The 26,702-nt window shown below is 39.7% G+C and overlaps 1 protein-coding gene across 8 annotated transcripts in view; it reads right to left on the reverse strand.

Moving 5' to 3' along the window:
- CAST (calpastatin) overlaps window positions 1-26,702 on the reverse strand; it is an 85,876-nt gene that overhangs the window by 26,399 nt on the left and 32,775 nt on the right. For 5 of the 8 annotated variants that reach the window (XM_063129581.1, XM_063129578.1, XM_063129576.1 and 2 more), the window contains 13 exons: window positions 19,674-19,733; window positions 14,745-14,810; window positions 13,574-13,624; window positions 12,365-12,421; window positions 12,151-12,270; window positions 10,012-10,113; window positions 9,873-9,935; window positions 7,554-7,652; window positions 3,717-3,797; window positions 3,576-3,629; window positions 1,724-1,822; window positions 1,494-1,589; window positions 460-561 (listed from right to left, as the gene is read on the reverse strand). In XM_063129581.1, coding sequence (XP_062985651.1) covers window positions 460-561; window positions 1,494-1,589; window positions 1,724-1,822; window positions 3,576-3,629; window positions 3,717-3,797; window positions 7,554-7,652; window positions 9,873-9,935; window positions 10,012-10,113; window positions 12,151-12,270; window positions 12,365-12,421; window positions 13,574-13,624; window positions 14,745-14,810; window positions 19,674-19,733 — 1,050 coding nt within the window. The remainder of the gene's footprint in view (window positions 1-459; window positions 562-1,493; window positions 1,590-1,723; window positions 1,823-3,575; window positions 3,630-3,716; window positions 3,798-7,553; window positions 7,653-9,872; window positions 9,936-10,011; window positions 10,114-12,150; window positions 12,271-12,364; window positions 12,422-13,573; window positions 13,625-14,744; window positions 14,811-19,673; window positions 19,734-26,702) is intronic. The other 3 variants (XM_063129580.1, XM_063129583.1, XM_063129577.1) reach the window with 2 other exon arrangements.

The following is a 26,702-nucleotide window of genomic DNA, read 5'->3' on the forward strand; positions in this document are numbered from 1 at the left end:
TAATTAAAAGTGCTTCAATTTCAGTAGGATCGTGCTCATCGTACCCATGAATCATGTAAACCTACACAATATCAAGATGTCCAGAGCTAGTAATCATGTATTTATCATTTATACAGTATTTTATTCACTTGCAGCCCAATCCTATTCAGGTTTACTGGGATGTAAGTCGTGCTGTGTTCAATAGGGCTTACTCCTAATTACGTGTGCGTAAGACTGCAGCCATAAGGTGTTTTCTAAGAAGTCATAATGTAGAGCTTCTTAGCAAGAGCTTCTTAGCAAGAATCTTCTCAGTCATTCTCTCACATATTTCCACTCTGTGGAAGCCATGCTGCATTTCAGAATATGCACAACACTAGCTATGACCTCAGGTTTCACAGTGCTCTTCAAAACTCTGCTAGCAGTAGGCAAAAAGAAGAGTATTTTATTGACAGTTTCAGTTTTTTGCAGTGAAAATATTACCTCTTCAACTTCTACGATGGAGCTTAGGTCTATTTCAGGTTCTGGTTCTGGCATGCCAAGTGTATCCACAAGAGCATCTAAGGCACTGTCACTAATTGCCTCCTGTATTGTAAAATAATCATACGATTATGTGTCTTAAAATCATATATCCATGCATACTGAGATCATTAGGATTGGGGCCGTGGCATTATACTGATGAAACTGACTTTCTTAAATAAGAAGAGTTGTTACATAATGCAATCTAGGCAGGGTAGATAAAAACATTACTCCGTAGGAGGGTAAACTCAGGATTCTTTTGCTATTGGGCAACATTTTATTTATTTATTAGCAATATTTGTATATGGCTTCTCATTTAAAATGAATCCCAAAGCAGTTCACAAAAGTTTAAAGACAAACGAAACAAAAACAAACAAATACCACCTCCATCACTACAAAATAGTATCATGAGGTTTGTACAAAGATAGCTCATGGCCGGAGGAATGCCAAAGCAAACAAATGTCAAGCCAGCTTTTGCGATGTATTCTGTATGATGTGCCAACATACAAACTGCACCCAGTGAAAGTAATCAAGTTTTTATTTTGTCAGATACTGAGAGGAAATGGAATCATATCCTGATTTAAACAGCCCATGGAATTAACATTTCGAATCCCAACAATCACATTTCTTTAAAAAGTTTCTTGTGACCACAAAGGAAGTTAAGCTATGTTCAAACTCTGTGTTGTTTATCCCCCAACAACCACGAGTTCTGAGTTCAGATGTCATGAGAAACAACCCAAGGATAGGGCTGTTTATTGTAGCAGGAGTGGGACCGTGCACAGGCACCAGGCACCCACTTCCACTCCATTTTTAGCAACCCACAATTTGTTAACCGCAGATTACTGACATTATGCAAACTGGGCCTCCGTGAAGCCCAGAGGATCTTCACGTACCTAACATTTCGTCATATATGTAATATTCCTTCAGGATACCAGACCATGAAAAGTTTTACTTGCTTATTTCAAAAAATCAGCCTACTAGAAGGGGAACATTCATACCTCTTCCAGTTTTGGTTTCTTCTCTTTAGGAGGAGCTGAGCTGCTGACCAAAGTTGTAGACTGGGCTTGTAAAAGATCACCTTCTCCTGCAGGCTTCTTTCATATCATAAAACAATTTAAACACATTAGGAGATTAACATAAATTGTGAGACAAACTGTTACAAATATCCTTCCAGATTTATATTTTAAGCCTAATAAGGCACTGCTTTAAAAGGCAGCAAAAATCGTACCTCTTTTGGCATGACGTTCTTCTCTCCAGCAGATGGTACAGCACTGCAAGTAAAATCAGATGACAGAGCATCTGCAAGGTCATCATCTGTCATTGTTGGCTAAACGAAAACACAAACTGGGTTACACTTATACCAGTTGCCCAACAGCAGCTTACGATATGTGGGCACATATTAACTGCACATTTATTAACACAAAGCTGCACTTAAAGTTGCCAGCGCCTGATCTGAAGACACCACCTGCTGCTTTAACAACTCCGTGGCCAGTAGTAGATAATGTGGAGAAAGGTGGTGGACTGCAATGGCTGGTTCTTCCAATCCTCCCCCGCCACCCATTGTGAAGCAGCAATAGAAAAGGGTGGAAGAACAGACCATTACAGTGCTGCTGTGAGAGTCACTTTCCCCACATAGATACCTCTATTTCCTTGATCTGTTCAAACCAGTGCTGTCTCCAGGCATGAGCTGGCATGCTACCTTCTTGCTCAAACTGCAGAGGCCACCAGTGAGGGAGGAAGCAGCAGCCGGGCACCTCTCCACCATGCCTGGGTCCAGCTCCAGCTGAGAGCCCCCTCCCTCCTGCTGTCAACTGTCACTGCAGAGGCCACCAGTGAGGAAGGAAGCAGCAGCCGGGCACCTCTCCACCGTGCCTGGGTCCAGCTCCAGCTGAGAGCCCCCTCCCTCCTGCTACCAACTGTCACTGCAGAGGCCACCAGTGAGGGAGGAAGCAGCAGCCGGGCACCTCTCCATCGTGCCTGGGTCCAGCTCCAGCTGAGAGCCCCCTCCCTCCTGCTGTCAACTGTCACTGCAGAGGCCACCAGTGAGGGAGGAAGCAGCAGCCAGGCACCTCTCCACCATGCCTGGGTCCAGCTCCAGCTGAGAGCCCCCTCCCTCCTGCTGTCAACTGTAAGTGCTGAACTTTGCAACTAAGATTGTAGTGCCTGAGTTTGCTTTCCTTTTCCCCCTCCTCCTCCTCCCACCCAATCCCCTTTCCTTTTGTGTCATGTCTTTTAGATTGTAAGCCTGTGGGCAGGGACTGTCAAGAAATACTTTTGTAAGCCGCTGTGAGAGCCTTTTTTGGCTGAATGGCGGCATAAAAATCCTTAAATAAATAAAAATAAATTAAAAAAAATGTCCGAAGAGACCAAAGCATCCAATTCTCCAGACACTATGCTGACCAACAGCATGCAATAACACTGGTTGCTCCAAATAAAGGCCTTATCTCATGTGTTCCACCTTTCCTTGGTTTTGTGAATCTAGTCATGCTAACTTCTTAAGAACTAGTGTGCACTTCCTGTTGAAAGCAGCTACAGAATTACAATTCTGGATTGCATATTCAGTCGGTTGCAAGACTTTTCAGCATTACCCATACATACTCTACGGTTATGTACCAGAAGCCAATTAAGCCTGCACAGTTGTAACTAAACAGTTGAATCTTATTTACATCAGTAAGACCAAGAATACTGAAATCCAACAATGGGTTGAATGAATTCCGTTTAAATTAGTCACAGACCCTGTTCAGATGACACATTAAACCATGGTAAGACCGCTAACCCTTTTGAAGCAAATGTAGCCACCATGATTAGGAATGGTTCACACAACACACTAAGCTGTAATGTTTAGCTCAAAATGCTTAACCACCGTGGCTTAGCGGATCGTCTGAACAGGGTCACAATTTAGCCATGACTAAATTTGTCCTGTTAATTTCAAAGGGACTAAATCATGACTAAATTGGTCTGGATCCATCCTATTGATTGCAATGTATGATCTACAAAGCACCAGGCACTTGTAAGAAAAATTCTTTAAAACTGATAACAACTTCCATTTTCACAGTTTGTGCTAAATAAACTAATCATACCTGAGATCCTCCCCCTGCCACTGGTGGGGGAACTACTTTGCCATCTCCTTGACTCTGAAAAAGAAAATTAGTTTTGTAATGTTTACTACCAATTTGCAGCAGAGAAAACATCTGAAACTGAGTTTAGGGCCAATCACTTACCTCCAATAGTTTTCTATACTCTGGAGGAATTGTGCTCTCTCGTTTGCCCAACTCTTCTATATATAAGGAGGACATTGGGTCCTGCATCGAGAAAAAGTTACTTTTGATTCTTGAAATTAGGAACTAATTTATGAATATACACACCTCATTCATATAAAATTCCAATTTACTAAGGAAAAAACAAGAATAAATTCAACATACTATGTATGATTACATGGGGGGAAAGCCCTACAACTCCCAGCATTCCTCAGCCAGCATGGATGGATGGAGAATGCAGGGAGTTGTAGGACTTTTTCTGTCTAACTATGTATAGAATTGTGGCTGTGAATATATGTTTATCACATAAGCTTACTAGTTGTTGAAAAACAGGGGTGCACAGCCCAGCAGCTTGGGGTGCACAGCCAGCAGTATGGCGGCCACATACAGCCTCCCCAAGGCCTTAACCCATGGGGACCCTGAGGCCATTTCTGCTGAATTCCCTTCTCCGTTCCCTCCCTCAGAGATCCTCATACAGATTACTCTTTTCCTGCCACTGCTAGGAACAAGGAAAAAGCCATTGGTATCAGGACCATGGGGAGAGGGAGTCTCCATTCCCTCCCTCAGAGATCCTGATATAGATTGCTCTTTTCCCACTGTTGCTAGCAGTGAGGAAAGAGCGATCTGAATCAGGATCAGTATGATGCAGGTGCAGCCCATGACCCCTGAGCCAGCATCATAAATCTAAGTTTAAAAATCATGTAGCACGCTTAGTCCCATGCTTTGGTCAAGTGAACCATGGGTTAGAATATCATAAACAAGCCTGTATGAGTATCAAGATCACACATTCCTCCTCCTCCTCCAACTTTGCATGCAAGAAGAGAAGGACATTTCCACTTTAGAACTAACCTCAGTTCCCTGTTCTGTACAAACCAAAGGAGTTGTGGTTTGTTCTAGCTACTGTGGTTTGTTTTAACTAACCAAACTAGACAGGATATTAAAAGGGTATTTGGATTTAACATACTGTACATGTTTTTTTAAAAAACGTTAAGTAACATCAGCTGTAGGGGCTGTGATTTGCTTTAGCTACTGTGGTTTGTTTTAACTAACCAAACTAGACAGGACATTAAAATGATATTTGGATTTAATGCACAGATATATATATTTTTAAATGTGAGTAATATCAGCTGTGGGGGGTGATAATTAACAAGATCACAACAGGCTTAGAGGAGGAAATCAATTTGCTGTGGTTCTGAAGAAAATCCTTCCTCTGAAGCTGCTATTTGCGTTGGGAGGAAATCCGTAATTAGTATCAATGGAGGAAATCCTCCCAAAGCAAGCAGCAGTTTCAGAGAATGGATTTTCCTTAGGATCACAGGATGGGAGGAAAGACATATTTCTCCTCCGCACCAGCTGCAATAGAAGTAGTTATTAGCCCCTGCACCCCAGCTGATGTTATTTGCCCTGCATGCAAAAAGTGAAAAGGAACATAATGACATATCTAGTTTGTCCATAATTGTGCTTACAATAACCCATATTTCCAAATTTGTGAGTAGCAGGGAACTGAAGTTGGTGCTAAACGAAAACAGAAGCTCTCTCTTCCATTCTGTCAGTTAAAGATAAGTGGGAATGAAATACTCAAGCCTGAGGCTCGTGGAGGCTTCTTTGTGGTCATTATTCTAAAACATTGTTTAGAATCAGTCTGAATCAGTACCAGCTACCCCACTTTCCTAGTTGTTAGGAATTCTATTATCTTTACCCTCCACATAAATTAGGCTTGAAGCCTAGATTGTCATTTGAACTCTGTTTTCTACCATCTAAATTTAGAAAAGGATGACATCTATTTGCAGCACTGCAATGGTATGTACAAGCCTGGTTGGTTATTAAAGATGCATCTGCACTCAATTCCAGGCCAGCCTACTTTCCTAGGAAAAGGTCAGAAAGTGACTATGTGAATCAAGGGAATATTCATTATAGGAGAGATCATAACTGAAAAAAGTGAAAGCAGATTTAGAATATTTCTGAGCATCTCATATATGGCAATGGGTCAGGAAAATGAATCAGGAACACAACAACACACTGACCAGGTTTGCATGGCAGAGTTTGGGTCATCATGGGCTATGTAACTTATGATAAGCCACAGTACCTGTGGGTGCCACTTTGCATATCCAACCCCCACCTTGGGGTTATCATATTATGTGAACATGGGGAGTATGGTTTAGCGGTTTCTGTGCTAAAGCGGTGTCTGTTGGCAGTAATGGATTGGATGAGGGCAAATAAATTGAAGCTTAATCCAGACAAGACAGAGGTGCTCCTGGACAGTTGAAAGGCAAATCAGGGAATAGGGATTCAGCTTGTGCTGTGTGGGGTTACACTCTCCCTGAAGACACAGGTCTGCAGCTTGGGTGTACTTCTGGATTCAGCCCTGAGCCTGGATGCCCAGGTTTCAGTGGTGTCCAGGAGTGCATTTGCACAGTTAAAGCTAGTGCGCCAGCTGCGCCCATTCCTAGCGATGTCGGACCTGGCCATGGTGACACATGCCTTAGTTACATCATGATTGGATTACTGTAACACGCTCTATGTGGGTCTGCCTTTAAGGAGTGTTTGGAAACTTCAGCTGATTCAAAGAGCTGCAGCCAGACTGTTGACCAGGGCTAGTTACAGGGAGCATACAACTCCCCTGTTACAACAGCTCCACTGGCTTCCAGTTTGTTTCCGGGCACAATTCAAAGTGCTGGTTATGACCTATAAAGCCCTATATGGCTCGGGTCCAGGTTATCTGAAAGACCGTATTCACCCTTATGAGCCTGCCTTTGCTTTGAGATCTTTTGGAGAAGCCCTTCTTTCAGTCCCGCCATCTTCACAGGCACACCTGGTGGGAACATGGGAGAGGGCCTTCTCGGTGGCTGCTCCGGTGCTCTGGAACTCTCTTCCCGTGGAAGCTAGACTGGCTCCCTCCTTGATGAGCTTTCGGAAGCAGGCAAAAAATAATTTGTTCTGGCAGGCCTCTGTCTATGCTAAGGACTTTTAAAATTGTCATGTATTTTAAATGTTTAATCTTTTAATATTGTAATATATTTAATAAATTTTTTAACTTCTGTATATTTCTTTTCATAGGTTTTAAAATTTATATGTTTTTAAATTTTGTAAGGCTGTCTTGAGGCCCAGTATTGGGCAAAAGGCGGGATACAAATAATAATAACAATAATAATAATAACAATAATAATAATAATAAAAACATGTACTTTGGAATAAGTCCCATTAGATTCAACGAGACATACTTATGAATATAGGAATGCAGTGATAGTTACAGAATGATTACATACACATGTGCAAGTGACAGATTCAAGAAATTGACAAACAAAAGCAAAAAAAAAAGGAAGGAAGGGGAGAGGGAAAAACCCCAAATACTGAAGAAGAAAGAGGGCATCACAGGACAATTGTAGCAGAGACTTCTATGTATAATAAAAACATGAAAATACATAAGGAACACCATCCGGAAGGATGTTTACAATCAATTAATATGTGAGAAAATGTATCCAAAAATATAGCTGAAAAACTGAGTGGTCAAAGTGTGTGTGTACATTTACAAGAAGGTGACTAGAATGGTAATTCAGCTCAGTCCACTAACTATTTTCGGCTAAATCCAATGTTATGTGAGTGGACTTCCACTCGTGCAATGGGAGTTTGAGGAGGGAGAATTTGATCCACCAGTGGGGTGTGTTTCACTGACAGAAGAACACCGTTGCATACAATCTTTTCAGTCCAAATTCATTCATATACCAAAACAGTTACTATCACAGATAAAGGAGCTCACAAACAAAAGCCTAATAAATAAGGACTCCTCAGGAGATCCCATACCAAAACTGCTGGTCCAGTATATGCAGGAGCAGGCGGTTCATTTTCTTCGGGACCTCCAAGAGTATCTATTAAATCATCTAATGCAGCATCTATGTCAGACTAGAAAAACAGATTTTTACATTTTATAAAGTATATGACACAGATGTATTTCTTTAACGTAGTAAGTTATTCCCAATTGTTTCCTAAAAATCTATGCATTTAGCCATCATTTATTTTCTGCAATGTCTTCATGAATCAAACTCTAAATAGTTGAAATAGTTTAGTATCCATGTGCATGCCTAAAATTATAGGTGGGCCTCAAGGACTTCTCAAACATAAAACAACATGAAACAGGCTCAACAAGGAAGCTCCCAGGAGTGAAAGAAAGACATGTAAAAGCAATGAAACTGCACATTTCTGTAGTATCAAAGATATTACATTAGACTCTGGCTTTATTTTATTATATATTTTAAATATTTTTATAATACTTTTCCATAGAGGTCATCAAGGTGGTGTGCAATAAATCAAAATGAAACAATACTACGATAAAAACATTTTTAAAAATTAGCAATAAAACTATACTAAAACATTAAAGGTGCAATCCTATGCACATTTAGACAGAAAAAAGTCTTACAACCTGCAGTATGCCCAAACCAGGGCATACTACAGGTTGTAGGACTTTTTTTCTGTCTAAACATGCATAGGATTGCACTCTAAGAGTACAATTCCATGTAAGTTTAGGCAGGAAAAAGTCTACAACTCCCAGCATGCCCCAGAAGCATGCTGGGAGTTGTAGGAGTTTTCCCAATTTAAACCTTCATAGGATTGCACCATAAAACACCAAATGCCATTAGAGGCCAGATTGGCAAGATGTGTCTTAATACCTTTTTGAAAATCAGAGACAGTGAGGACCAAATTTAACTCTAAAGGGAGAGCATTCCACAGTTTGAGAACAAGACAGGAATAAGGCCTTTCATGCATACCCTACAAACATGTCTCTACGAGTTATGGTGTCCTCAAACGGGGTTTTCTATTCCTCAACACCAGATTATGTTGTTGCCATAACCTTTTCAATATACTTTAAGCCCAGTACTGAAAATTCATGGGCTGAGAAGATAGAAGTGTCTCTTAGGAGCCTTTTCACTCATATATAAAGTTAGGGACAGAGTAGTTTTGCCAGGAAAAGTTATTCTCCCCAACCTGCAATCAAGAAAGTGGTAGGTACTAGGACTGTGCACTATTTTGGCTCCAAGTCTGAATCCCGAGGCAAAGCGGGATGTTTCGGACTGATCCGGTCCAAATTTGGGTCTGGCCTAGTTCGAACCTATCCAGATGATTCAGAGGCCCTGTGAGGGCCTCTGAATCGTCTGTTCATGCCTGGGACTTACTGGACCCGCTTTCTTGTCCCCAGCAGCTGCCCACTCCTCCAAGGGAGCTGCCATTTTTACTGAAGATGGGGGCTCTGTCATGTTGTAGATCTATGTTGCGCACAATGGCTGCCTTAAAGGACCATTTGTGGCTGGAATGGGGGCAGCAGGTCACTGAGCCAGGTTTGGGGGGATTGGTGGGTGAGCATGGTGGGTGGGTTGGGTTAGGGCACCCACAATTTCCCTCGGCCTCGCACCCAGCTGATCTGGATTCAAAGTGCGTTGGGCCTGATTTGGGCTAAGGCGGATTGGGACCAATCCACCAGCCCTAAATAGGCCTTCGAAGAGGGGGGGGGTCTATACACAGCCCTAGTAGGTACCTGTCACTTCAGGAAATGAAAAGTTAGCCCAGAGGCTTCTGGGTTATTTACTTTGAACTGTGTCATTGTAGGCCCTCAATAGACCAGCTTCATTTTATTTGGGGAATAAAGTTGGTCAAGCCAGGAGCTAAGCGTGTACCATTTTCAACCTCATGTGCACTTGAGACCTGTAAGGTTGTAAGCAGTACTCAACCTAGTAAACCCAATTTAGACAGTGGCAATCACTGAGAAAAAAGTGATCTGGGGCTAGTGTTAATCAAGTTTAAAATAAAGCTCAAAACAAAAAGATACGCAACTCTTTGAGTATCTACAACCAAAGGCAAGAAAAGTTAGAAAAAGGCACAAAAGTTAGAAAAAGGCACAAAGTGATTTTATCTACATTTTTTTCACCTATTCTTTGTCAGATGATCCAGACACAAAAATCATATAATGTGGATCAAATCTGACTGATTATGCATATGTAAAAAAAGAAAAAGAACAGCAAGATTATCCATGCTGGATAATTACTAAGATTTAGAAAAATGATTGACTTAGTAGTGGACAATTTTGTATTGCTCATAATCTAACTAGAGAGCAAATAAATTGATCCTTACCTTCTTAGCTGGTTTAGTATCTGCAGCCGCTGGAGTTTTGGCTGGCAATTTCTTTTCTTTAATCTGAAAATAAGAATGCAATTCTGAGAGGTAGCAGATGATTACATGCACACCTGATTAACAACAACACTAAACTTACCTCTGCAGATGCAGTAGTCAAGCCAGCAGCTGTAACTGCTCCAGCTGTGCCAGCAGCTGCAACACCTGCTTTGGCAGCCAATGGTTTGTTGTCAGTTTTAGCCTGAGGTGGAGAAAAATTAGAAGCCTGTATGAAAATTTTGCTTGTAATATTTAAACAGCCCAGGCTATAAAGTAGATAAACTCTAATCAAAAGTACTTCAAGTCAAATGGTTACAGCATGGGCATAATCCTAATAAGGTTTATTTAATACTACAAGAATACTGAAGTTTTGACATAATTTCCATTTCTGGTCACTTATTATTTCTGAAGTACAGTGACACTTCACAATTGTATACAGAAAAAGACTGCACTGTAATCCCTGTGTCATGGAATTAAATATTATATATATTTATATAGAGTCCTTTTTGTGGTTATCCTCAACATCACTCTGACATAATGGCATCAGCTAAGAAGTAGCTCGTTTGTACAGGGAGATAGCAATCCTATGGCCCCTAGACAGTGTCTCCAAGGAAGGCAGGCATAGGATTGTTCATTTTCCTGGCTACAATGTTGGAGCCCTGGCTCTGACCTCGTAACGAGGAAACTGCCCTCTCCACATCGTAGCTGGCATAGAGAGAGCCATGCTGGCTACTTCTCTGCACTTTGATAAAAGGCTCACGGAGATGGGGAAAGGAGGGTTCCTGAGGGCAGGGAGGAGACTGGAGCATCAGCCATACAATGTTTCCTACGGCTACCCCAGCCTCCTTCCCTTCCACGCCAAAATGCTGCTGCCAGACAGGCAAAATCACCCATCTAGCAGAAATGCGGGGCAGTTAGCCTCTAAAGTGCAGCTGCCCTGCATTGGATACTTGGCAGTCTCCAAGTTTGAAGGCTGCTAACTATCTTCATAAGATTGCCCCCTAAGTCAGCTTTGGCTGCTAATGGCTCCATTCAGAAGACACCTTAAACCACGACTTTAACCACAGTGAATAAGGCTTTTTGCTTTATTCACCGTGGTTAAAGCCATGGTTTAAGGTGACTTCTGAATACGGCCATTGTGATCTATTCAAGTAACCAAATAGAAACTACCTCATTTTGCTCAATATAGATCATACCAGTACTTTATTTTATTTGTAATCCGCCCAATAACCAACGTTCTCTGAGAGAATTACAAACAGTTAAAAGACAACAAAGAGTTAAAAATATAAAATAGGATATAAATATTTAGAGTAACACAATATAATACAAAAATAACAACCATCACAGGAATCAGTAAAACAGCCATAAAAATCAAGAACTAGGTCTCTAAAAGGGCTGGGAGAAAAGAATGGTCTTTGTCTAGTGCTAAAAACAACGAATCACCTTTTAGCCCAAATAAGGCCCCCAAGGCGACTTTGTTAAAAAGTATAACAATTTTGAAATGTTAGAACAATTTAAAAACGTTAAAACAGCACCACCAGCAGAAACTGAGAGCAAGAAAGAATCAGAGTTTCGTGATAAAAGATTTAAAAATCCTGCCTAAAACTGAACAAAGATGGGGCCAGCCTAACTTCCTTAGGGATAGGCTGCCACATGTTTCCAACAACTTAACATTTCTTGGCGGCAGGACACAGAAAAGGGCACCCAAAGAAAGTCTTAATTTATCGGCAAGTTCACATGAGATGAAGTGGACTTTCAGATATCCTGGTCCCAAGCAGTTTTAGGTCTTTATAAGTAAGCGCCACCACCTTGAATTATGCCCTGAACTTGACCAGCAGCCAGCGCAGTTGAAACAAGAGCAGTGTAATATGGTTGACGAAGTTTTATGCTAGCCACTGCATTTTATGCTAGCTACTGTTGCTGAACACTGTTACAAGGAATTATATTAATGGTCTGTAAATTACAATATTTTATAACACAAAATGCAATCATGTTCTGTGTTACAATATAATTTATAATTAGCACATCTGGAGCATGTTCCTGCTCATGAAAAATGCAGAAAAAGGCATGCTGGGTAAATTTAGGTTGATAAAATGGCATTAAGGTTTTGCACTGGTCCAATTAAAGTTGTGTTTCATTCCATTAGTCTCTCTCAGCTTTTGTGATCAGCTCAATACACCAACACTTGGCAGTGCCATCCAAGAGCTTTCTTCAGAAGGATTTTCCATGTCTCCCTTACCTTTGGTTCATCTGCTGATGTCAGCTGTGTTGTTGACTTGTCAATATGACCAGAGGAGGCTTTTCCAGTACTTGGTTGTTTAGATTCCGTTTCCACAGAAGGTTTACTTGGGCTTTTTGCCTGCATAAATAAAAATTAATATTAAGAATACCTCTACATATATTTGTGTTGAAGATAATTTTATCACTATAATATGTAAAAATAAAAAAATTACCCCTCCAGGGTCTTTTTGCTTCTCTTCGGATGGATGCGTAGTCTGAGAATCATCCGGCTGTGCGTATGCAGATAGCAATAAAAGAATTAATCAAACTTCTCTGGGTTTTTTTTAATGTAGAATAAGTTGATCTGCATGATGAAGTAATAATCAACTTTGCCTCTTTCACTCAAAAAGTTGTATTTGTATCTCATGGCTAGCATTTCTTCTCAACACAGCTACAATAATAAATCTGGGTTGTTTAACCCACAAATAATCTGAAGTATCCAGTTTCAGCAGTCATGCTAACAACCTACAAATGGGGCGTTTTGAGGTTTTTTCTGCAAACTGATAGCCGCTTGCACACAGTGCACATGTTCACAAATCATGAGTAAATTAACCCACAATTTGCTGCTGAATGTCAGTTAAGTTCAAGCCAGGTCACTGAGCAACCACAAAACCACTCAAAGTTTTACAGGTGTTCAAAGGCCATACTTGCTTCACACTCATTTGTCTACAAGCCAAGCAGGGTGTTGTTAGGTCACCCCTAATTATGAAATCAGTTATATATATTAGACACACAATGATGCAGCTATGAAGAACTGCACAGTTAACAATCCTCAAAACATCAATGTGTTAATAAAAGCTCATTCAATTTAAATATATTTACAAGAAAGTTTTTCCGCAAAACAGGTTTAATGCATAACTGAAGTTACATGTTCCTCTAGATTTATATCCATCCTTTTCCTAAGAGCTTATCTATTTACACATTAGTCTCGAGTGCATATGTTTGGGACATGATTGATTTCATTGATTTCAGTGGAGCTGACTTTCAGACTGCTCTGCTTTGACACTGTGAGGAAGTGGGGTTAGGTGGGGGGAACTGTCAGAACTGCAAACAGCTGCAGTCAGAATTTGTAAAGATACAGTTTTCTTTTTAAAAGTTATTATATATTATATATTATAGTATGGACAGAATAAATGTGATCAATATTCCTTTGGGGGTAATCTGAAAGATTTAAATTTTATTTTCAAAGATGTTGTTTAGCATTACAATTAAATCTTGTGAAGATTATGAAGTCTACAACATATTCTTTGTGGTCAATAAAATATATTGAAACAACTAAATAAATAGGAACACAGTGAATTGAAAATTAAAAGGCTGCAAAAAAAACGTTACATATTAGGTGCATTTAACTTACATGCAAAATACAAAAATTGTTACTTTACCTTGGTTAACTGCACTGCTTTTTCACTCTCTGCCTTTAATTTTTGTGCTGCCTGCAACATAAATAATGTTAAAGGATAAAAATAATTAACAAATTAACTTTGATATACTACGGAGATCTTCTTATAGTGAAAAGGTGCTTACAAACTGTGAACATTAACAGCCAGAACTGGATGGAATGGCCCCATCCCCTCAGAATCATTTCAACAACTTCCCCTCAGAAGAAAAATGAAACCATTTTAATTGGCTGCAGCAGAAGGGAGTTCCTGTAAGCTGTCACTGAGAGGGGTTGTAGTCTTTTGTGCTGGTGCTAAGACTGCAACCAAGGAGACGAAAAACTACAATTCCCATGGCTTTTACAAGCCTTCTTTCAATTGACTCATGAACTCTTAACTCCTGCATGGCACATAGACAAGACTGCTTACCAACTTCTGAAGAGAGCAGAATGAAAGAAAGCAAAGCACAAAAATGGACATGAACATCAGATGAGGAACGGTGAAATACAAATGTTGGTGTGGTGCTGGGTAGGGGAGCAATTTAAATAGTGGGTTAAAAGAAAAAGAGAGGAGGGACATTACCAATCGGATGCCGGGATTTATGGCAGGCTGGAGCTCCAAAGCAGGTTTTACATCATCTTAATTACTGTGGACTTTGTTCAACACTCATATGATATAAGCAACACAATGTTAAAATGCTCACTTCAACTCAAGCTTTACACACTTTGCTGTAGATTAACTAATCACTCCAAAAAGCTTTTCTCTGATGCATCAACGCACAGCCACACAGGTTTTAGAAGTATCTAAAAATCTAAAAACCTCCAAACAGCAAGAGCAGGAAAAACTAACTTTTTCATTTGAACAGAAATCTGATACACCAGTTTCCATATAGTTCTGTAACAGTTGTATTACAGCTAATAGTTGTATTAGTTATGATATGCTTATCTAGTAATGCAAATGTCAAGAAATGACACGAAAATGAGGATACAAATAAAACTGCATTTCGGAGGTTTATTTCTATGGTGTACTATGCAATTTATTACAGTGTGATTACACGCAACTGAAGACAGAGGTAAATTGGAGTTTATTAGTTCAGGATTAATGAATGCGCACATGCTGCTGGTGTGACTGCTGTTATTATCAAACATAGACACACAAAAACCAATGTCTATATCACCTTCTTCTTGTTCCTTTTCCTTTTGTGGGATTGCAATCCACTGGTCTGTTGCTGGCTTGAAGAAGCCTAGTATTGGGAGCACAAACTCATGATGTTTGAAGAAACTGCTTAAGGGATGCTAAGGAGATGCATGTTTAAAAACCGGGGGGGGGGGATTTTAAAGCGTACAGCATTAACGCAGAAGCTTTCTTTTTTAAATGCTTCCTAAAGAAATATTTTAATTTCAACATTTAGTAAAATAGAACAACTCCATTTTTTCAGCAATGAACGATCATTCCAAACTGGACTCCTCCCTGCCCACACAGGGCCTTTTTGTACTTTGCATATTACAGAAATTAACAGGTGCATATTTGAACACCATATCATGCATTCCTCATAATGGGCAAGAGCTTTACTTATTTGTTGTTAACATGCACACTGTGGCCTAGGGGTATCTTGAAATGCCGCCTCAGCCCCGTCGAAAGACACCCAGGGTGCTGGATGCAGACTAACAGGGATGCCAACGGAAAAATATGATCCTCCAGATCCTCGCAGAATTTACACCATCACATCAGCAGAGGAGGTAGCCAATGGGAAGAAGTTCCATTGGGCAGAATTGGAAATCTCGGGTAGGGGTGGAGCTTAAGTACATCACTTTGGTCATTAATGCACTTGACTGCTCTCCACCTCAATGACAACTATCTGACTAGCATTCTACCTGACACTGCCAAGCTTCATACTCTGGTTTACCTGGATCTCTAATCCAACAAACTCAGAAGTTTACCAGCATGGAATGAATAATGGCTTTTCCCTGCTCTCGTCTCCCAGACGTCTTCCTCCTTTTATTTTCTAGACATTCCTTACAGAACTTTACACAGATCCAGCATCCAAATCAAGAACAAGGCATGACTATTTCCCCCCTTTTAGAATGTTGTAATATTTAAAACTGAGACCTTTGAAGTTTGTAGTTACATTTGCATTTGTTTTTTGTATTCGTTTTTATTGTTTTATTTTGTTAAACTTATAATGAAATATTCTGAAATGTAGACATAGGAAGCCCAGCCAAGTGTGGTTAAAAAGTAACACTGGATTTAAGTCCCAATTAGAATATCCGAATAGCTTATATTTTGCGCAGTAGACTGGCAAGCCTGAAACGTCAGAGTAAGTGAGGAAACAATAGAGCTAATGATTTTTAATCTTTCACAACTTTACTCCTTTACAAATATCTTGATAGAAAGGCTATGTATTACCTCCAGTACCCGAGGCAGTGTGCCTATTGATAACAGTTGCTGGAGTACAGAAGCTGGAGAGTGTTATTGCCTTCATGTCCTGCTTGTGGGCTTCCCACAGGCATCTGGTTGGTTATTGTGGGAGCAGAATGCTGGTCTAGAGAGCTCTTTTGTCTTGTTGAGCATGGCTCTTCTTAGGTTCTTTGACTGGAGATTTCAACAATCTCAGTGAAGGTGGGCAACTTCCATTTTATTGAGCTTCTAATAAGCCACAGCCCTAATGGGTGAATTCCTACCCCACTTTTCACTTCTGCAGTTCTCAAAGAAAGCTGCAAAGTTAATCCACTATTCCATGTGTCATGCTTTCAGTGCACACATCTGAACAATCAAACATTACTCCACTCCTCTGACGTGAATCCATCACATCATCATGAATCAAAGAAAGGAGATGGGGCAAGCTGATGAATCATAACTCCAATGTTGCATAGCTTTGGGCTGTTTATGTAGTTCAAAACCGTGAACCCTCTGATCTGAAAAAAGAGGAAGCTTATCACTGGCATAGTAGGGTAACAGCTATACTAAAACTTTCTCTGTAAGACAGATTTGCTGGTGGTTTAAATTGGGGATGTGGGGTGTGAGTGTAGAAGAAGTAGCCTTTTCCTGAAGCATGGATGTAACCTGCTTCACTAGCTTGTTATTTAGTATGCAATGCTTTGCACACTTACTACAGATTACGTACCCAAAAACTCAATAGGATTTCCTTTTGAGTAAACATGTTTAGGATTGCACCATTAGGGAAACGGCCATATGTTCTTGCTTGTTTTGCACAATATTATATATTATATCAGTTGAGCTACGAAAAGCTAGATTTGTACCCTTTTGGTCCCTTTGTATCCACATTCTCAAATAAATTAATTTGTCCCTCCCTAAAGTTGACTGCAGTAATGGCCTTGATTCTTAGACAAGCAACACAAATCCCATCTTAAATGTTTTGTGCCACGTGGCTACAGGAACAGAAGAAACCATCAGCGATCTGAGCCAGCCAAAGCACCCTTTCTCAACTGCCAGAGGCTGCCAAAGTGTGGCATCAAAGTGAAAGTGGAGGGGGACAGATCTCTTTGCTACCTCTGCTGTAGTTGCCGTAAAGGCTGTCAGAGAGGCACAAGTAACCTGCTGTTTTTCCAGCCTTTTGAGTTGTGTGCTGAGCAAAAGGTCTTCATACAGTTGTGGATGAAGGTAAGTTTAAAATTAAGGATTGAGCAGGTGACACAAAACATGTAGTTAAGTATGGGAGGATAAAAGGAGGGCAGGGTAGCAAGCAAAGATTTGGGATCAGGTTAGCAGTATTTGCCCAGTGAGGATAGAAATGCACTTACTTTAACATAAAAACCCCTTGCAACAAAACCCCTTGTTACCTTCCCTGAGCCATAGGAATAAGACTTGGATATAAACTGAAGCGTATAAACATTGAGGCTGGGACACAAAAAGAGCTACTTTAAGCATATATAAGGGAATGAGCATGCCCAGTAGGGTTAACCTTTTTCTTTGAATAGTAGACCAGTATGTCATATCAGAAACTATTTTAGTAAATTCCCTCAGTTTTGTAAAACAAAACAAAAAAACTTAAAGGTAATGATTTTATGGCACAGAAGGCTGCTCTTTGAAAAACGTTAGGTCAAAGCCTCCTTTGTTTGGATCCTGACTTGTGCAGAAAAGTACTTACATCCCTATGAATTCGGACAGGCTAGAAATCTAGGTAAATAATGCTACAAATACCTAGCATGTTAATCTCACTGGGTTGGTCCATTTTCTTCATACTACTAATGCACACTTACGAATACCCACTTCCACCCTAATGTGAAGAGATCCATTTCTGGCCTAGGCAGCAAAGCAATTCCTGGAGCAAACAAATATTAGCAGGGAAGCAATAGAATTAAATGCTCATTTCCTGCAATCAAGGAAGCTATAGCAATGAAGAATGGTTTTCAACCATTTGTTCCTTAACAAACATGTTAATCTCCAAGTCCAGAATATTGCCCTCTTTAATAAGGCATCTCTCCAGCAGGAAGATCCAGGCAAACCTACCCTACCCTTCAACTCTCTTATAGAGCAAGCCCTTATACTCCTCAGTTGGTCCATTTCCTTCTACATTCAGCAACTTCTACAGAGAAGTGATATGAACTTCTCAGGCATACATATTTCTTAAAGAGCAAGTTTACTCTTCTACTCAGCTTGTAAGAAAAGACAGAACATTTCGGGGGATCCAAACCCGCTAAGATTTTAATTGTTTGCAAAATGTGTTTTATAATTCAACTATTTTTACCTTTGGTAGTCTGTATAACAAGACAGGGAGTACGTATGTCAAGACTATCTAGTTGTCATATGAATCTATAAATAGGTTAATGACTGTCTATTTATACAAGCCACTTAAGTGCCAACCACATGAAGATGGACACAAGTAAAGAGCATAGGAATAACTCTCTCAGACTCTGGTTTATAATTAGGTTCAGGAAGCACAGAATGACAAATATATTTACAATTCATGACAATCCTGCCTTACCAGAAGATTATTCATGACTGTCTAGTAAGCAGTTTGATAGGAACTAAACAATATAGACCATATATAATTTGACATGTCTTGGCTATGTGCTTTGCACTGGGCCCAACCCCCTAAGTTATGAATATAACTGATGAACTACAATATTTCACAGACCTTTTAAAAAGTCTATTGATGTAATTGGAGATAAAGCTGCTACAAATTATCAAGTAGAATATTATATCCAGGAAGACATTGTGAAGAACACAGCCTTGTCTCCAAATATTCCCCTTTGTTGCACAATTTATTCACTAAGATGATGTGTTACGAACTACAATATGGAATTATTCCTTGATACACACACACACACACACACACACACACACACACACACACACAGACTATCGACAGAGTAGTTTTAAAATATATTTAGTGCTAAATGTTTTGGCTTCCTCCTTCAACAGAACCTGTGATGATAAAATATATAGCAAATAATAATTCCAGTATTCATCCTATTGCTCTGATTGTGTGCTAGTAGACTCATGATATAAAAACCCAAAACAGTACTCAGGCCTGCAATAATGGGGGCTGAAACCATACAGGCAGAATAGCAGGACAATAAAATAGTTTTGTTCGCATGTACTTCACATGCTAGAAATACTTCCCCATAAACCACAATAGTTCTTAAGAAACACTGCCAGAAATTTGGTAATTTGAGTTTGGTGTAACACAATCTTCCATATCTAGGGTTGGATCCAAATTTAAGATGGATCAAATGTGCTGACAGAAGTGGACTTCTACACACCCTTCTTCTTGAGGCATCCCCTCCAGGATCTTGAGAATGCAATGCAGACAGCCGGGAGTCCATGCTGAATGGAATGAGCTATGGTGTGTGAGGGGGGGGTGGGATCCCCAAAAGTCGGGTGGAGGGAACTTCCAAAAGGCAGATCCTGAATCCCACCCCTGAAATACACTGCATTTGTTTTTAGGAATCCTCTCCCTGACCCTTCACCAGCCAGCAATGTGCCAGCTCACTTTTAAAAAATAGTCTGGAAAAGTCACATTCAAGCTGAATTTCCATAGCCATTACTTATAATACCAGCTACTGTAAGAGAAGGAATTAACTATCAGGTTAAAATGCAAGTAGGATGTCGTCTCATCTTTTTTTCTTTTGTGAAGACATACCTTTGTTTCAGAAGGCTTCATGGTAGGGGTCTTTGAGGCAACAGCGGAAGAAGTCTGTGCCTGCATTAAAGTACAAAAAATCATAAATTAATTATCTATGCAACTGTTACCCAGAGGATCTTCTCTTCTTCCGCTCCTAGACTGTGGAATGGCCTGTTGGGAGAGATTTGTTAACTTAATTCTCTCTCTGAGTTTAAGGCAGCTATAAAGACTAGTCTCTTCTGACAGGCCTACCCAGCTGATTTTAACATGTGCAATTGTTATTTTACTATTGTATTAGTTTTATAGGTTTTTAACAAGTTTTATGCATTTTATTGTGATTTTGAATTTAATGTTCTCCCCCGCCTCGATCCAGAGGGAGAGGCAGGTAAGAAATAAATATTCTGTTCTATTCTATTCCATAGATATTAATAGCCAGTTTTTTTTTTTAAAAAAATACACCAATAGAGCAACTCAGATGGACTTTTGTATCCTGAAGTTCATTGCGCCTTATTGAACTTGATAGCTTTGTTCAGTGACAGATGGGAAAGCAGATATCTCTTTCAAGGCTTTTCTACATGAAGCTTTTAAGCTTCCACATTCTTTTCAGGATTAAGACTGGCTGATATACACATGTGTTTTTTTCAGGGTTTTTCTTTCTCTGCCTTTCTATATGACATTCCATTACATAACCACTAGGTGGTGCTGTGGTATAGTGGAGTTGTGCAAATACACAAGGGTTCTATAACACCATTAAAACAAAAAAAAACTGACTTTCCTTATTAGGGGGAAATGCAATAATTATTGCAAAGCATGGAAGAGTCTCTGGAGGACTGTCATATGAAACTACAAACTACAGTGAGTGAGATATCACAAGCACACAACAAAAGCCTCACGTAGAAAAGCTCTCAAGTGTAAAAGTTGCACTCAAAACAGAGGAAGTAGAGTTTTATTTAAATACACGGGCAACTAAAAACCCATAGAACCATAACAAGATTAATCAAGATGTAGTACACTCAAAAGTCCAGAGGGAATGTGTTATAAACAAACTGATGACAGGATACTAACAGCCAGAATCACTTAGCATGTTTATACCCAACACTAATATATCATTCCCCCCTCCCTCTATTAGCTGCTTTGGGTTTCCTTCAGAAAGAAAAGTTGGTTATAAATATCTAATAAAATGACATATGTTAAAAATGTGGTTATGGATACATTTTTAAAAAATTATTTATTAGTAAATTTGCATACCACCCAATTGCTGCAGATCTCTTTTTTGACTTAGGAAATATAAAAGGACACCAGCAATTACAGGTTGAATACAAAACCAATTTAAGAATTATGTCATCAGGATTCCCACCTGCCTGCCTTCATTCTGAAGGTTAATGATGTACTCAAATTGAAGCTTTGTTTGTGGTTAGAATTTAGAAGTCATTATGCCATTAAAATTATTTTAAAACAACCTAGTTAACTATACACCCACCATCCCACCTTAAGCTATGCCTTCCAAAACCAACCCCCCAAAAGTGTTACAAATCTTTAAATAGTAGCCAAAACCCAAACCTGGATGAGTCCAAACAAAGGGAGCTCTACAACTGTGCAGGGATCACACTGAATACTTTATTTAAAATTTCTACTTGACCTTATTTGAAAAAAAAAAAAAAACAATTCTGTGCTCTCATTGTGTAAAACCTGGCACACATATTCTAAATACCTGAGTATTTGTTCAGCAGTTTCAGCAGTGACTGGGATCAATTTCTTAGCTTCCAAGTAACAAGTCAAAAGGTTTTCACTAAACATCTAACTTTGATCACATCTTCCCTTTAGCTCTAACAAGTAAATACTAGACAATGAGAACATACTTTCACTCTACAGCAAGTCATCTAAGCACAATCAAATTACTGATGTGAAGTCATCTTCCTTCTTAATACAGGATTGCAAGTATCTGTTTCACCCCTCCTTAGTCATATTCATTATAGTCAAGTAGTAAACATGCACATGAATAGAAGCACACCACCACCCTTATGAGAACATATCACTCTTATAGGAAAGTTTCATACCTGTCACACATAAAGTATATCTCTGTAAGCCTCAGCAGAGACCAGGCAGGGTTCTGACAGTTAAGATTCCAGGACATAGGGAAGCAAGCTATCATCACAAGTGGATGTTGTAGGTGTTTTGCCCCTGCCGTGAGCTTTTAGGTTTTTCAGTGTTACCGAGGAAGACCCACTAATTGGGTTTCCAAGGGTGTTATGGCCAGCTTTTCGACTGAACCACCTTGGAATGTAAGCTCGTTAGTATGTTCCATGAGAACCGTGCTTTGACCCATCTTCCCATCGACAGAGGAATGTTGTGGACAAGTACAGAAAAACAACAGTTTGCTAGCTTAGAAGCAGAAGCAGCCATTCACCCATAAACCTTTGCAGGTAGCCATGGTTTGCAGGCCAGTAGGCCATACAGTAGGCTAATTTTGGGTTGTTTTACTCACAAATAATCCAAAAGTGTCAGATCCGCATGTCACACAGCAACCTACGATCGGGGTCAATCGGAGGTTGCATATTCAAAGTGGCAGTGACATATGTGTGGCATGTGACTGCAAATCGTGCAAATTACCACCATTACATTTGAATCAGGTCAATGCATGGAAGTGATATTTACATATAGACATCTTTTTATTGATCTCATTCAGACACAACCCTAAACCAGCCTTCTCTAGGCTAGTGCTTTCCAGATGGATTGGACTTCAACTCCCATCATTCCCACATGGATGAAGTGTTATCCTGAGTTGCACGGTGGTAGTGGTGGACAGTAAACAGTAAGGTCAGAAGGAAAGGAAATGCAGTGGGCAGCCAATAAACTGTTTTGGTGATCACAGAGACATCCTGGCATTGGTAAGCTAATTAACACATGCAGTGTGGTTTTTAAAAAGAGATTGACCTCTTCCTGATTTGTAATTCAGTGTTTTCATGTTGTACTCTCCATTTGTATATTCCTTTCCTCAAGAACGGGAGGCTGAAATGTTTTTACAGAGAGACTCTTTAATTTGTCCTATGTAGAATGAAGAAGAACATTGCTGGCAGATGATAATGTTAATATTAAGCGTCATTATAGACACGAATTTTACATTACCTGTACAATGACCAAAACTGAGGCAAGAGATCTTACACATTTTCAATTGCTACGATTGCAGAACCTGGGATATTCCTGCCTTGTCAGACTGCCAAAGCAATAACCAAGGATTGTCAACCGCCCAGAGAGCTTCGTCTATATAAATTTAATAAATAAATAAGGACTGTGAAGAAAGCTGACGAAAATATACAAGATTGCAGTGGTTTCTTTTTAATTGCTTGCAAGGCAAGAAAGTATGCAAAATACTTGACAGTAGCTCTACTAATATTTATCAAGAAGTTTTAAATATGTTTTTTTTAACCATGTCTTTTTGCTACCACGTGAGTTCATAAACAAGCAAAGTTTTGTCCACTACTGCAACATGTTTGGGCCTAGAAGCAAATATGAAAGTGTTGCCTGGTAACCAACAATAGCTGAATGATTCATAACGAAACAGAACTTGGAGAGATTGGAGCATGTTTAGGAAGGAGGCACACCCAGTTAGAACACAAGGACGATGTACTGCCTAGTGACCTGACTATAACTGGCTGTACAGAAAAGGGAAGAGAGAGAGAGAATCCAGATTTCAAATGCACAGCAGGAGTGAAACCTTGGTATGGAGTAAGCAAGTTTCTCATGGTAACATCAGAAAGCTGCCATTCTATAAAATATATAGCATACTCCTAGATATCCAATCTTGCTTTAGCTAATTACAGGAATAACTATGCCTACAGCTGTGACTGATGGCAGATATTATCGTACCCCTTTGGCCCTCTGTCTGTGTATTTGTGGGGGCTCATTATTTGCTCTTCTGTTCTTTATATTCGGAACCAAGAACTAAATTTCTAGAATCTATCTTGTATCAATTACATTCCAATACCATTTCAGAAAAGATTTTCTATCTCCTGTCTGACACTGATTCTAGGGTAACCCACAAGGTAGCTCTTTTCGTCCTGGAAGCAATGAAAATTCGGGTAAGATTTATTACTGAAATGGCAGTTGAATGTTCTGGAGATGCTCTTATCTAACTACATCATCATCATCATCATCATTATTATTATATAATCTATGTTTTTAATTGTATTGAATTTTATCCTTTCATTATGTAAGATTTATATGTGATTATATACAGTATTTTTATATTGTTGTCCCTTCAATAAATGGCCTAAGGCCTAAGCATTAATAAATTACTACTACTAATTACAGGAATTTAGCAAAGGCAATCCTTATCAGAAACGCTGTGCAATATGGGATGAGGATCTAATACAAAAAACAACCAATCAAGGTTGGAGTAAAATATGGAATTTACAAAATTTAAAAAGTATGTCAGTGAGAATAAAGGAAAATTATTACAAATTAGTCTGGAGATGGTACTTAACTCCAGTAAGATTAAATCAGTTGGACAAGAAGCATTCTGCTTTATGTTGGAGGGGATGTGAAAAAATTGGCACGTATGACCATATGTGGTGGGCTTGTAGATATGTACAGAATTTTTGGCATATGGTATTCAAAGAAATAAAAGAGATAACGGGGATTAGGCTAGAGGAATCCCCGGATATAGTGCTGTTATCAACATACGAGGGTGTAAACTGTACTCAAGTGATTAAAGATTTGATTACATTTTTTTTTAATGGCCGCAAGGTTAATAATAGCAAGGAAATGGAAGATAGCAAAAAAATATGAATTAGAGGAATGGTATAAGGAAGTCTGGGAGATAGCTATTAATGATAAATTGACTTGTAGCCTAAGAATAAAAAATGGTTTAGGGAAGCGAAGTGATTTTGTAGATGAGTGGAAGACATTGGTAGATTATGTGTTTTTTAAAAAGAAAGGGTATAAACCTCTAAAAGAATCATATCAATTTTGGATGACAGGATAAGTTAGAAAGATAGACGGCCCTGGGGTAGGAGCACGAAAGGGGAAGTTATATGTTGGATTTATATATATATATATATATATATATATTTAAGGGAAGACTAATTATATATAGCAAATTGTTTAAGATATACTTTTTTCTTGTCTATTCCTTTCCTTTTTTTTGTTTGTGGTTTGTTTTGTGAAAGTTTGTCTATTTTATTGTATTGTATATAATTTAAAAATAATAATAATAAAAGTTTAAAAAAACTCTAAAAAAGAAAAAAGAAAGAAACGCTGTGCATGGGAAACAGGCTTATTATGACTTTACTCCTCAATGTTATCAGAGTCTAACTCAACCACTCCTCTGCACACAGAGGGGGGGAATTCCTATTGATGGCTCTTTGACATCTTAAACTTTTATTCTTTTCGAAAGAAAAATCCAGCTTGTGAGAGTTTATTTTCTCGGTCTTTGTTAATAAATACCATGTCCACTAACATATAGTACAAGAGAGAGGAAAAACTCAGTGTTATTTCAGCCTGCAGGAAGACTCCCAAGAGTTAGAACTTCTGGCCCCGAGTCACCTTACATTGTCCTCTCTATTTCATCCACACAACCACCTTGTGAGGTAGATTAGGCTGAAAGTCATTGGTAGCCAGTGGGTTTCATGGCCAACTAGTGACTAGAACCCAGGTCTCCCAATTCCCAGTCCAACACTCTAACCACTACACTACACTGGCTCTCTGAGACATCTTTATTGGAATATCTATTAAACATTTATTGAAAAATCTGTACTTTGCTTACATTGTTTAAATTTAAGGGGAGAAAACAAAAGTACTGAAAACTGCTGACACAATAATACGTTTTAGCAACCCTGTGCATGATAAGCTAACAACTACTCATCAATTTCAACAGTGTTCAACTCTATTCCACTGAGGCTGTTGGGACACTGTCAATTTCACCATCACTATCCATTCTATTTCACACTGAGAGATATATGTATTTCAATGACATATTCCCTCACATACTTGCTAGGAATAATTACTTGAAAAATATTAATTACAACTTTGAAACTACCAAGCTTGCCTAATATTGTATTTGCAATTAGCATCCATTTATTTTTACTAATGAACAGGGCAGGCGTCAAGGGTAGGCATGGCTGGGCATTTCCTGAAGGCCCACAGCCCAGCAGGGTCCTACTGATTTGCTCCTCTTCTTCACCAGTGCAACGTGCTTGCAACCTATTCACCAGAGCAACCTGATTCTTGCTCTGGCCCAGATAATGGTGATGGTGATAAGGAGGAGCAGTAGTTGCATGGCCTGCTTGCTCACTGGCTATCTGCAAGTAGTGCCATGGATAAGAAAGAGGAGGAGGAGCAATAGCAGCCAATGGCAATGATGGCGTGCAAGTAGACTCACTGCCTGTGTTCAGAAGATAGTGATGGGGAAGAAGGCATCATGGCTTCTCCCCCTGCCTCTGTGGGTGCCGCTCACATGACCACCACTTGCATAATACCCCGCAATGCAGCAACGATTGGGCATGTCATCCAAACTCAGCAGATCGTCTAGTGCAATGGGGGTGGTTTCATACCTACCCTACAACCTCTACAGCATGGGTTTTAGAGCAGGTACAAAATTATCCCTGTTGCACTGCGCACCCGGTTCAGACAATCCACCAACCCATGCTGCATTGCAGGGGATTATGCCAACGGCAGTCATTCACGCAGGGATGGGCGGAGAAGCCACAATGCCTTCTTTCCCCATTGTGATCGAACTGAAGGAGGTGGCCCACTGAGGGCATCTTGCTCAAGTTCCCTCAAAATCCTGGAGCCAGCACTGCTAATGAACTCATGAAATGTAAACATTTCAACAGAATAATAAAGCACTGGAAAATTTTCTGCCCCACAACAACGTTAAGAACACAGGGGGATGGTTTCAGAGTGTTCTGTGCAGGGTCTGAGATCCAGCAGAAGTCCCCACAAGGAAGGGCAGAAGTGATTTTCACTCGCAGCCCTCTGTGCCACCTGCCACACTGTTTTAGAGGGTCCCCTAACCCCCCTCAGCAACTTTTCAGGGGACTGCATGGA

Source organism: Elgaria multicarinata, chromosome 6, assembly GCF_023053635.1.
Source record: "Elgaria multicarinata webbii isolate HBS135686 ecotype San Diego chromosome 6, rElgMul1.1.pri, whole genome shotgun sequence".
NCBI lineage: Eukaryota > Metazoa > Chordata > Lepidosauria > Squamata > Anguidae > Elgaria > Elgaria multicarinata.